Source organism: Eurytemora carolleeae, unplaced genomic scaffold (assembly GCF_000591075.1).
Source record: "Eurytemora carolleeae unplaced genomic scaffold, Eaff_2.0 scaffold8, whole genome shotgun sequence".
Taxonomy (NCBI): domain Eukaryota; kingdom Metazoa; phylum Arthropoda; class Copepoda; order Calanoida; family Temoridae; genus Eurytemora; species Eurytemora carolleeae.
Genome location: NW_019396114.1, coordinates 7,569 through 21,145, shown reverse-complemented (window position 1 = coordinate 21,145; position 13,577 = coordinate 7,569). Strand labels below are relative to the sequence as shown.

The 13,577-nt window shown below is 32.9% G+C and overlaps 1 protein-coding gene across 1 annotated transcript; it reads right to left on the bottom strand.

Moving 5' to 3' along the window:
* Positions 1-11,974: 11,974 nt before the first annotated feature.
* Positions 11,975-13,167, bottom strand: LOC111695353 (glycine-rich cell wall structural protein). The gene is made up of 2 exons (XM_023464657.1): positions 13,085-13,167; positions 11,975-12,813 (listed from the first exon to the last, which is right to left on the bottom strand). Exon 2 carries the CDS (start codon positions 12,810-12,812, stop codon positions 12,261-12,263), a length of 552 nt encoding a protein of 183 aa, XP_023320425.1. The 5' UTR covers position 12,813; positions 13,085-13,167; the 3' UTR covers positions 11,975-12,260.
* Between the last annotated feature and the right edge of the window lie 410 nt (positions 13,168-13,577).

The following is a 13,577-nucleotide window of genomic DNA, read 5'->3' as shown; positions in this document are numbered from 1 at the left end:
GATTCTTGTTCAAGAACTTCCGGTGTGAAATCACACTAAACTAAATATTATTTAGTTAGTTCAACAATTGTTTCAGACATTCCTTCGTTACCAGAAGGGGGGAGGGGGGGGGGTGATGTATTGCATTTTATAAGCCATGTAAACAATATTGTTTCCGCAGTCAATTAAAAAAAAGAGGAGATGCAATTTAGGCACACAGTCGCATATGTAACAAGTTGTTTCTTACGCTGAGATTGGTGTGAATACTGCAATTTCTCATAATTTTTCAACTCTTAACTTGAAGCTATTAAAGAGGAAGTTTAGATTGTTTAAGGAGGAGCCAAGTGTTGGTAAAAAATAAGAAAAGGCGGATCAGTACATAGGAAACTATAGTTCAATCATGGCTGGTTGGATACAAACAGCGGAGGGTAATTTCCGTTTAAAAAATCTTTTTACCCCCCCCCCCCGCCCTTGATGCTCCGCGGGGTGGCAGAATCTAAGATGCTTTTCATATTTAAAATATGTTTGCTCTACGTTTTCTTTTTTATATATTTTTAAAAATGTTACTCTAACATAGATATAAGATACAAAATAAAAGATATAGCCAGGGCCAAAAACCGTAAGCGATTGTCTGAATCGTATTGGTTGACATCTTTTGTTAAAATGCTTATAAAGGAGTGTTCGCAAAAAATGAAAGGGGGTATAGACGTGCGTTGCAAAATTATCGATGAAGAATATGACTAATCTTACTTCTCTCTGTTGCGTCTATAAGGAGAAAATTGTTAAAAACAACTCATACCGAAGAACGTATAGTGTCCACACTAATTCATGAAGTTGCAACATTCAACTATATAGGATCGTAAAAAAATCAATTCAATTCCAAACAAATCATTCAGATATTACAACCTATAATCATCGATAATTTTGTGACGCATTGTTGATATTTCATAATATTTTTACTTCTTTCATATACGATGTACTTTAAACGACAATATTTTTGTCGCAAGTTGTCGCTGCAGTCTATTCCGCGTGGAACTTCAGAAACATCAAGAGTACACCTAGCGGCCAAATAACCGCCATTTAAAATATAGTGTATATAAACGAGTAAAAAATACTATGACGTATCAAATTATTTCTTCTTTGTAAGCCAATAAACCTACCTTGGAAGTCTTTTGACTTGTGAGTTGCCACAAAAAAATTGGGCCTGATCAGTTTAGTCGTTTTGACATTTGTTGGACACAGACTGACATATAAACAGACAAACCATATATATATATATATATACATGAGAAATAATAATGTCAAAAAAAATCTCTATCCTATTATTTTGATTTTAGAACGTTTCTAAAATGTTAAAATGATATTTAAGTGAAAGTGGAATTGACAGGTTTGCAGAAATATTCCCCGCACCAAGATAATGGGGCCGGGAGAAGAGTTAAAACTTCAGAGAAAAGAAATTTCAAGAATCTGATATAAGAAAAAGAATTTCAAACCATTAATTAGTAATCTAAATCTAAATAGTGTTTATGTATTGAACAAATTAGTTCAATCAATAGTGTATTTTTAAAATCTTAAAATATGCTATTTTTTTAAAAAGCTTGATCTTATTTTATCATCTATATTTTTTATTTACAAAACAGACTAAAGGCTAATGCTTGACTAAATAAAGCTGAACATTTATGCTACACTGATTTACTATTTTTATTTTTTTCCCTTTTGGCGGTACACCGACTGTATGAATAATTCGGAGTGACGATCCATTTATACTTAAAGAGAAACGGATCCTTTAAACCTTTTCTGATCCAAGGTGTGTGGAACAACTTAAAATTGATGTAATGGGTTCTCTACTTGATGATTTAGTATAAAATCTACAGTAGCTTGCCATTGTTGTTTAAATTAAGGTTTATGATGAGAACCGTTGTGAATCAGACATGCACCTATTTATAAATGAAGGGTTAATTGAAATTACGTCTAAAAACTAAACTCTATTTAACCCGTAAACAATAATCATTGAACATAAATAAAAATAACTTGTTTTTTGTTTGGTAAAATCTGGATCAAAATCTTGACTAAAGTAGAGAATTTTTAAGAATTTGATTTTGTTCCGAAGGTTTACAGACCCAAGGGGTTTATTTACATCTGCCTCCGGCCATCTCTTATCTCTCTAATGAATAATAATAATACGACTGTTTACAATAATATTAATTAATCAAAATATTAATATATTCCATGAAAAACACCTGACATATATTAATCTATCTTACTTATATACTTTGTCTTTATCATCTATCAAATATTTGTACATGTGTACAGAATATAGAATATGTATTTTTCTAGGATATTTTTTACATTTTTTCATGCTTTTCGATTATATCAATTGTTTTGAGTGTATATACAAGATATAGAGTATAGTCGCATGATACCTACGTATTTAGATTGTAGGACTCTAAATACATATTGGTATAAGATAAACTACAAATTAAAAAAACATCATTGAAAATAAAATAAAATTTTTTTTTAAACGTTATCATTGCAAAAATACGTCAAGGCCTTAAAGGAATCTTGAGTACTAATCAAAGGGGGGGGGTGTGCAGAGAAAGTTGTTTGAATCATGTAAATATAAGTGTCGTCATAATTTTATTTGTTTAACATTTCGATCAGAGCCCAAAAGTGTCAAATACTGAAATGTTTTTTGCAGAAAAATTATTTACCTCTCAGTGAACAAGGAAGTTAAATAATCTCTCATGAGTTGACACTTAAATATTGTTATTTTTAGAGTAAACGTTTTGTTCGGTTTTTGCCACTGGGATCCACAAACATTCAGCCTGTTTAAAAAAGTCTCATCAATTTTAAGACAGGGTCGACTTATGAAGTGTCGCAACGCCTTGGGCTTAGATTTTACCGCTCTAACTCACTTATGCTTTTCTGTAGCTCTAATTACATGTACATTTTAGCACTACAAAGCACTTGTTGTTAACTTCAGATTTTAAGATGTTGACAAAATTCTCATCGAGTTTTGCTTGAGAGCTTGAAACCTTTAAATCACATTGGATTCGAATCCGTGGGCCCGCATATTTTTACGGTTCCAGTGGATCCGAATCCGTAGGCCCGCATATTTTTACGGATCCAGTGGATCCGGATCCGGTGGATCCGAATCCACACTGGTCATCTGGTTAGCTAAGTGACTAAACTGTGTATAACTATTGAGTATTGACAGAAGAAGAAGGTAAAATGCATGTGACATAAATGGTACGACTTTGTGACTTCGCAGCTCCTCAAGCTTGGATTTTACGCACAAGTGTAAAAACAAATTTTTATTTGTTAGATATTGGAAAATCAAACCATTATTGTTCTTCTCTATAGATCTTTGATAAGAGAAGTTGTGATTTAAAGATTTCAACCTTACGCTCATTTTACTTTAGTTTGACGTGAGCTGTACAGTTTGCAATGTCCTTGGTCCTTTCTTTTATTCTTGACGAATCTTTTCATAATATTTAATTCTAAATCTTAACAACACAATTCTTAGGTTTCAACAGAAAGAAAGGATGTTTTAACATTGACAGGAGAGCTCAGGACTTTAACGGAGCTTTAGGGTTTTATGTCAAAAATAATCTGTGCGGTTCCATTCTATGCAGGTTCTATTGTATTCAGGTTCCCTTCTATTCAGGTTCCTTAATATTCAGGTTCCATTCTATACAAGTTACATTATATATAGGTTCCATATTATTCAGGTTCCATTCTATACAGGTTCTATTGTATTCAGGTTCCCTTCTGTTCAGGGTCCATTCTATACAGGTTCCATTCTATACAGGTTACATTCTATACCGGTTACATTCTATATAGGTTCCATATTATTCAGGTTCCATTCTATTAAGGTTCCATACTAAATAGATTCCATTCTATCTAGGTTTCATTCTATTAAGGTTCCGTTCTTTTCAGGTTCCATTCTATACAGGTTCCATTCCATACATTCTATTCAGGTTCGACTCTATACATGTACCATTCTACACATTCTGTTCAGGTTCTATTCTGTACAGGTTTCATTCTGTACAGGTTTCATTCTGTACAGGTTCCATTCTGTACAGGTTCCATTCTTTTCAGGTTCTATTCTGTACAGGTTCCATTCTATTCAGGTTCCATTCAAGACATGTTCTATTCTTTTCAGGTTCCATTCTGTACAGGTTTCATTCTATACAGGTTCCATGCTATTCAGGTTCCATTTTGTACAGGTTCCATTCTATTCCGGTTCCATTCCATACTGGATTTTTTTCCTTCTTTATTTTAGTAGATTTTTGAATTATTCTACTTTTTCCTGTTTTCTGATGAATATATTCTTTAATCCTTTTCCCTGAAGAAAACCAAACTTTATTCTCAAACAGAAGTTTTTAGTCTTCTAAGAAAAAGACGGAAAGAAGGATACAATTAGGATTAATGAGAGAAAATGTAAAGAAAAGGGGGAATATCAAAGTCAGATTTAATCAGATAACAACATTAATATATAAAAGGGAAGCTGAGAAAAGAATGAAGAAATAAAACGGTACAATTTTTTGGTTTCAGATTAATTAGCAGTTTTAAAGTTTTAAAAAATGAGTTTGAAATTTAATGGAAGCAACCGCCCCCTCCGGCTTCTTTTGTTTATATTAGTTATGATATTCATCCATTAAAATGTATATATTATGTAGATATATATAAACATAAACAAACCAATATCCGGTATTAAAGGGGAGCAATCAACCATATCTCAATTGTTAAATAATCCATTGATATCTACCCTGAGTACCTGCACCCCCTTTATATAGTAGGTGTAAATCAATAAGAATGCATGATTATTAGTTTACTATAACACACATATCTATAGTCCATCTGTTAAGAACTTAATTCTCGAATTTGTTTAAAAATAGATTATTATCTTTTATAAACACTTTACTAGACTGACATCCATAGCTTTAAATCAAAGGGGAAAGAGTGTATTGAACTAATTTTACTCCTATGACCCGCCCAGGGACATTTTATGGCCGGTCAGAATAATATGATTTGTCTCAAAAAAAGATCGATCTTTATTAATTCGGGAATCCGCAAATAAAAACAATAAATCTGCATAGGAATTGATTCTTTGCCTCAAACTTTGATTTTCTAATCCCTTTATCTTTGCAACCAATGTCTAAGATCTTGAATGCTTCTATAAATTCTGTTAAATAAAAGATCTAAAATTAAAATATCAAATGTGTAAACTATCAGGTTGCAAAGAAATAGGGATTAGGAAATTTGAGTTTGTTGCAAAGACTCAACTCTCTTGAAAAAAATTTACTAGAGGCTTGCAGTCAGATCAGCAACTAAACCCTAAGATTATTACCAGACAGATTTAAACCTAGAATTGATGATTTATAACATCCCTGAAACCTTTTAATTAAAAACATAATTTCTTTGAAATAGACCAGAAATGTAAAGGTATTTACATTATATAATTTGGCTTGTCTGTTTGTCTGTTTGTCTGTCTGTTTGTATCCAATAAACGTCAAAACGGCTGAACCGATCGGGCCCAAATTTTTTGTGGGACATCTAGGGACTCCAGGGAAGGTTTATGAATCATCAAAATTTCAAATATTTGTCTCCATCAAAATTCGATTTTCATTAAATTTTTTAAAATTTTGAAAATCCGCGAAATTTTTTGTGAAAATCCGCGAATTATTTTTGTTTTGTTTTACGATGTACACAAAGAGAACATGTTCACAATTAATTTAGGAGATAGGCGCGAAGCGCCCTCTAAGGCTAAAAAGAAGGGCGCGAAGCGCCTTGAATTTCTATTAAATATAAATTTGGCTTGTCTGTTTGTTTGTTTGTATCCAATAAACGTCAAAACGGCTGAACCGATCGGGCCCAAATTTTTTGTGGGACATCTAGGGACCCCAGGGAAGGTTTATGAATGATCAAAATTTTAAATATTTGTCTCCATCAAAATTCGATTTTCATTAAATTTTTTAAAATTTTGAAAATCCGCGAAATTTTTTGTGAAAATCCGCGAATTATTTTTGTTTTGTTTTACGATGTACACAAAGAGAACATGTTCACAATATATTTAGAAGATGGGCGCGAAGCGCCCTCTAAGGTTATTCTATATATAAATTTGGCTTGTCTGTCTGTCTGTCTGTTTGTTTGTTTGTATCCAATAAACGTCAAAACGGCTAAACCGATCGGGCCCAAATTTTTTGTTGGACCTCACGGAGCCCCAAGGAAGGTTTATGAATGATCAAAATTTCAAATATTTGTCTCCATCAAAATTCGATCTTCATTAAATTTTTGAAAATTTTGAAAATCCACGAAATTTTTTGTGAAAATCCGCGAATTATTTTTGTTTTGTTTTACGATGTACACAAAGAGAACATGTTCACAATTAATTTAGAAGATGGGCGCGAAGCGCCCTATAAGGCTAGTTTTATATACTTCAGTATGATAAAGTATTACTACAACCAAGTTTGACTTCAGAAATGTATCAAAACTTAATAAATAGATAAAAAAAATTTACATTTTTATTCCGTATAGAAAAAAACATTTACAAAAAAAACGGTAAACATTAACTTTATGCACCAAATGTTTGACACAAAATTCAGATCTCTTCCTGGTCGGGCGCTCCAAGCTCTCTTCCTGGTATGGCGCTACATCTTGAATGTGCTTGACAAAGTTATTCCTAGTGTTTTTCAGTTCACCGGTGTTTTTTTTAGATAAATCAAAAAGATCTATAGTGCATGGATAGAAGAATTTGCGGATTCTTAAATACATTTTAGTGGATTTCTGAAGTCGAACTTTGCTGCAGTATGCCATTAATACTTGATCATACTTAGGCCGCACTTAAAAAAGTTGAACTGCGTTTCAAAAGAATTGAGTTTTTGCCACAAACTTTGATCTTCTAATATATATTTACAACCCGAACGTAGACTTTGAAATTTCAAACTGTAAAATTGAATTAACTTTAAGATAGTCTAGGTTTAAAATATCAAAAGACAACACCATCAGGTTGCAAAGATTTACGAATAGAAAATTTGAGTTTGTGACAAAAACTAAATTCCTGTGATACGTGGCTCAAACATGGTTGGTTCCACTCGAAATTGTATTCAGTGTTTCGAGATTTGAGCCGGCGCTCAATTGGAACTGGTTTTTGGCGGTTCAGCGAGTAAACTTCTTTAAAGTCGGCATCATACGAATTCTACACAATATGCAATTAATGCCACCATTGATGCCATGCAAAGAAGCACATCACCTCTTATTTATATGCTCTACACGCTAAGTTAATTAAATAATTAAATATTATAAAATAATTGGAGTCTTCGGTTTCTTGGTTAATTAAGTTAAACTTGTTAATTTTAATCTTTATAATTATATTTGTTAATTACAGGAAATACTGATTACTCGTTGGTTGTACAGATATACTGTGAACAGGTGTAGTGGTTTATATAGTCAAGGAGATGAAAAAGGGTGGCGCTATTCAGGGGCGCAACTGGAAGTGTGGGGGGGGGGTCTAAGGTTTAAATTAGACTGCACTGTTGTTGTGTTGTTTTAAGGAATGTGTTTTGTTAAAAGCTTTTCTTTATGCGAGTTAAAGTTGAAATGCATTTGGCACTGAAAAAAATAAAAACAGCCCTTTTAGTTATACTTAAAATCCTTTACGACCAATGCTGAGAGCTAGGGGCTTATAAGGGAAGGAAATAGGAGGATCAATATGCAAACTTCGCATATTCGTAACAGAGTGTTCAAAAGACTGAACTGTCTTCTGTACTTTAGACATGCTGATCGTATCGTTAGGATCTCTTATAAAAGTGCAAAAAGAATATCAAAAATGTTTGCATATCAGTTCCTGGAACATGGATAGGATAGTTTGTTGGAATCTCATGGAAGCTCGTGGAAGCTAGGGAAATCTTCAGTTTTCACACCGAATTTTACAGGGGGTGGGGGGGGGGGAGATTGACACTGAAAAATATTCATATGGCACTGTTTAACAAACCACCACCTTCAATTTGGTGGCACCGTTTGCTTGGGAAAAGGGAGAGGCAGGAAAAATTACATCAAAATTACATTTTCAGAAATTTGTTTGAATTTAAAATTATCTTGCGGCACTTGGGAAACTAAAAACTTTTTTGATATCACATTAGAAACCCTTAGAACAGTTTTTACCATTAAAGTAGAAATGGATTTATAAAAAATTAGAGAATTAGAGATCCTGGTTAAAAATCAGGGAGTCTCAACTTTAGAACCCACGTTCACGTCTACAGCTCAACAACAATAATCTAGATCGAGGTAAAGCTGTAAAGCTGTTGGGAATTTGGTTGACTGACACCCTGGACTGGGAGCTGAACACCATGGAGATTTGTAAGAAGGCGTATACTAGGATATCTATCCTCTCTAAGCTGAAGTATGTTGGGCTGAAAATGGAAGACCTATTATCAGTCTATAAAACCTATATCAGATGTAATGTCGAGTACTGTTGTGTTGTATGGCACTCTTCTCTCACAATTCACCAAAACAATGCCCTTGAACGGAAACAGAGAGTTCGCCTAAAAATTATTCTAGGCAAAGATTATGTTGGATATATAAGTGCATTGGAGTCCTGTGAACTGGAGACCCTGGTGTCAAGAAGGGACAAGTTTTCCCTCTTTTTTGCAAAGAAATGTATTAAATCTTCTAAACATCATCATCTCTTCCCTGCTGCAGTTCATCCACATGAACAACAACTACGCCCCCAGGAGCAGTATCATGTTATTAATCATGCCAGGACAGAAAAATATAGAAAATCTGGTATTCCTCATATCCAGAGACTGCTGAACCGGTAACCTTTTTGTTTCATAATTATCTGTGAATGATAATTACTATTTGATTTTATCACAATAAATCATTATTTATTTATTTATTTTAGAATCCATTCTCATCCATCAATTGTAGCTTTTTCGCATTTAAAATAAATATTTTTGGTATAGGCTATGTATATATTTCAAACATTAAAGTATATAAACTGGCTAACGCTTTTTATGACGGGTTTTTAATAAGAGATACAAATTTCGATATACTTCGTTTATCGTTAGTTTTACGTGATGGTGTATTTAATAGCATACAATTTCACTATTTTGCTCTTAAACACGTGAAACATCTGTGTTATTTTTAACTCTGCATGATGGTTTTTAACAAAAATTATCGAGTATTTTTATGATAATTGATAAAAGAATATTCTCTTCTGTTTTTGTTCTCTCTACTATTCAGCTAAACAATGATCAATAACGAAGAATTTATACATACCTAAATATATATATATATCAGGGTGAATATATATATATATCATCAGAGATGAACTGCAAAGATCAAAATCGTGCATATTTAGACCAAGATTGCGAATCCAGGGTCAGGACCTGGATTCGCATAAAATATTGTTCTGCAGAAAATATGTTAAGTTCATCCTTGCAATCTTCTCTAGAGATCTGCATTTTTAAGGATCAGAAGAATTTCGAGATCCTTAGATTGTTAAACTTTTTTTTATACTTTTAAACCAATAACTTGAATAATTTTAAAGGGAGTGTACACGTATAATAAGATAAGATAAGATAAGATAAGATAAGATAAGATAAGATAAGATAAAGTTTATTGCTAAAATACATGTATCTGTGTACAGAACGATTTTACAATTACAAATTGATGATTATATTATATATTTATACAAGAATAAAGCAATTAGGTGGAAAATAGCTCTTGGCTGTTTTGATTATTTTTTCCACCTAATTTCAATAATGATAACAACACATTTCAATTAAATAGATTTAAGGAGAACTATTAGAGATCAGGGTGCGATTTTATCCTATTCAAAATAAATAATACATTAATAAGAATAACTAGAGTTTAAAGTAATTTTCTGACATGTACACAACAAATATCAAAGCATATTAAAACATATCTAATTAGTTTTACATGAATAGCAATTCGGTTTATAACACATTGTCCTGTAATTTTCAAAAAGAGAATTTAGTAGTCTATTTTTAAATATACTTAGAGAGTTGCTTCTTTTTAAGTCAAGCGGCAATATATTTGTAGTGACAAGTCCTATTACCCTTTAAACCTTTGTCTGATAAAAGATGACTGGAAAATCCTTATTTTTTCTCGTTAAAAATTGAGTTATGACGTTATTTTCTGCGAAGCCGCTTTTATGCATTAAGTTTACATTATACATTGGATTTTCAGTTATCAAGAAAAGTATTTCTGTGGCATCGATGATTAATTAGACAAGGTTTAAAGGGAGTGACTGGCTATGTAAGGTAGTTGAACTGAGTATACAGTGTTGTGGAAAACTTCTTTCCGATTCATTTGAGACATAATAAAATTTCTAAAGATCTGTAAATCCTGAGTTTGAGCGCAAATTCGACGTTCAAAACTCCTACTTTGGGGGTGGATACGTTAGTTTCTTTTAAATTATTAAATAACGAAAACGAAAAATAAAGTAAACATTATACAGTAATCTAATTAGATGGTTAGGAACATATTTCTCAAAAGAAATTTGTCAATAAATCAATGCTAAAATCGATTATTTCCTTTTCATTATTATATTGAATTTCTAATTTTCTTTGAAATTTATTCGCAGATTTCTTCAAATTCTTCAAATGTCGTCTTTTCAATAATAATTCTAGAAAATCTGAGATAATCTTTGTGAATAATGAGAAACCAGAATAATGAGATAATAGTTGAACAAGATTACTTATTTTCGATGAAAAGATTAATTTTTATTTTCTCAACATGTTCCTACTTGACGTGTGTAGTTTATTGTAGAACTTTTTTACATTTTATGTCGTCATTATTGAATAGTTTAAAAAAAACAATTCTGAAAATGTATCCACCCTTAAAATAGAAGTTTTGAACATCGAATTTGCGCTCAAATTCAAGATTTACAGATCTTTAAAAAGTTTAATATGTCTCAAATGAATCCGAAAGAAGCTTTCCACAACACAGCATACTCAGTTCAACTACCTTACATAGCGGGTCACTCCCTTTAAAAGGTTCCATTATGAATCGGATCCACCTTATATACCTTATATATAATGGAGAGGCACTTGAAACTACATCTTATAGTGTAGTAAATGCCTTACTTCATAAAGGTCTAAACATCCAGGTGCAACTAATCCCTCTCGTTGGTCTACGAGGCAAAAGAGCTAATCAGTTCAATAATACTGCACTATCAATGTCAATCCGGACACGATTTATCTGAACCATAAACTATCAATGTCAATCCGGACACGATTTATCTGAACCATAAACTATCAATGTCAATCCGGACACGATTTATCTGAACCATAAACTATCAATGTCAATCCGGACATGATTTATATAAACAATGTCCAATCTCTGTCTATCTTTCAAGAAGTGGTTTCTTGTTCGAGGAACAATTACTCTCTCACTGTAATCAAAGCGGAGTCTATTCCAACAGACATGTATTTGGATATCTATGTTACAGGTTAAGTTAATGTACGTATTTATAAGATTTGCGCAGATATATATAAGCGTAGTTAAGCTAATTACAATACAGGTTTGACCAAATTATTTACAGACGTAGCTAGGTTGGGTTAATCGCAATACAAGTTTTGCGTAGATATTTACAAGCGCATTTAGATTTACAGACAATGTACAACGTAATATATCAAGATATGTATAGGTTAACAAATATAGGGTTTGCCACTGTATTTGTTACAAAAGTACCAACATAAAATACATTTATCCAAATTTTAATTCCCTTTTTCAAAGTAGAAATTGTACATATTCTTAAATAAATCTATTTTAAGCTTTATAAAAAAAGATTTAAATATCATTATATATACAAGCAAGGGTGTAAGATATAAAAAGAGGCGTTATGAGGAAGCAAAATGTAGCCTTGCAAAAACGAACTTTTCTTGTTTGCGTAATAAATCTAACTGTAACTAATCAAATAACTTTAAGCAGGATTCTTGAACTAAATTCTTATAAATTAAAAACATTGAACAAAATATAGTTTATTAATCTAAATAGATGAACATATAGAGTTGTTACATGTTTCGTTTTCATTTGAAATATCTCAAAAGTTATTTTTCTAAAGTTAACTTACAATAAGGAAATCGTTGTACAGCAATTGATCAGGCTTTGGGGCACTGACAGGGACACCACAGCACCGTTTTTCTTATTCAATTTCATTTAACAGAAACAAAATTTGCTTTTGTTACATTGGCTAATTAATAAAACTTTGTGCAGTATTTTATAAGATAAAACAAATAGAAGAATATGATCTATCCTCTAAATCCGCCCAAAGAGGATGCTTGAGATTCAGCTCCGCTAAATCCACCGCCGAATCCAAATCCACCGCTAAATGATCCGGCCTGGGAAGACGCTCCACTCAACCCCCCGCCTCCCACAGATCCTGCATGAGATTGAGCACCAGAAAACCCTCCGCCAAATCCAACACCAAAGGATCCGGCCTGGGATTGAGACTGGGACTGAGACAGTGATCCTCCGCCTAACCCGCCGCCAAGGGATTGAGACTGGGATTGAGATTGTGATCCACTAAGTCCTCCGCCAAACCCTCCACCAAGGGATTGAGACTGGGATTGGGACTGTGATCCGGTAAGTCCTCCGCCAAAACCTCCGCCAAGGGATTCAGACTGTGCTTGAGACTGTGATCCACTAAATCCTCCGCCAAACCCTCCGCCCAAACCTAATCCTCCTAATATGGCGGATTCTGCATGTTCAAGGGCATTGACAAATCCCCCAAACTGAGGAAGAGGAGCACACTCAGACAAACCAATAGCTGCCACAAGACAGATCAGGCTTATGGCAAACATCCTGAACAACAAAAGTAATTTTTATTTACAAAAAGTTAAGATGAAAGATTAGTCATTTTGTTAGAAGCGTAGAGAGTGTATTTTTTTGTGTTATATTTTTCGAAACTTCCAATTTGGTGAGTTCACTTGAAGTTATGTAAACGAACCATAGAAAATAGAGTCAATTCAGGACATTGGGCTTTATTTATGTTTCTGTGAAAAAAAAAACATCAATATTCTGATAAAAACATGTGCAAACTTGTATTAATGACAATTGTTATTAAATAAATTACCTTGAAATAAAATGGTAGCTGCCTCTGATAAGATATAATCTTCCTCAACTAGTGTTAGATCTCAACTGTATCCTAGTATACCTTGATATATGAGAACTAGACCTGTGACCGCTGAAAGCTGGGTTGATGACTCGGTCAACCTACGGCCGGCGTCACCTGATCAAAAGTCCCGCTTTGGTGGTCAGTTCAGAAGCCTGAAGAGGATACTTTAACTGGTAGAATTAGATAAAACCAACTTATACTGAATATTTTGAAAAATCATAGTTTTATAAGCAGTTTTAGCTCCAAAATCATCAATTTTATTGATGCGCACTTCCACCTCACTAACATACCCTGAGAACTGAACAAAAAAAATATTTTTATTTTCATTTTCTATATTTTATACTTATTCTAAAATGTCATTACTTTTTGAAATACCTTCAAAAAGGGCCAATTAACGAACAGTTCAAAAAATTCCGTTTTTTGAGTTTTTGAAAATTTTAACTTTCTTATA

Excerpts from the sequence above, each read along its gene's own strand:
- LOC111695353 (XM_023464657.1), bottom strand. The coding sequence starts at position 12,812 with ATGTTTGCCATAAGCCTGATCTGTCTTGTGGCAGCTATTGGTTTGTCT.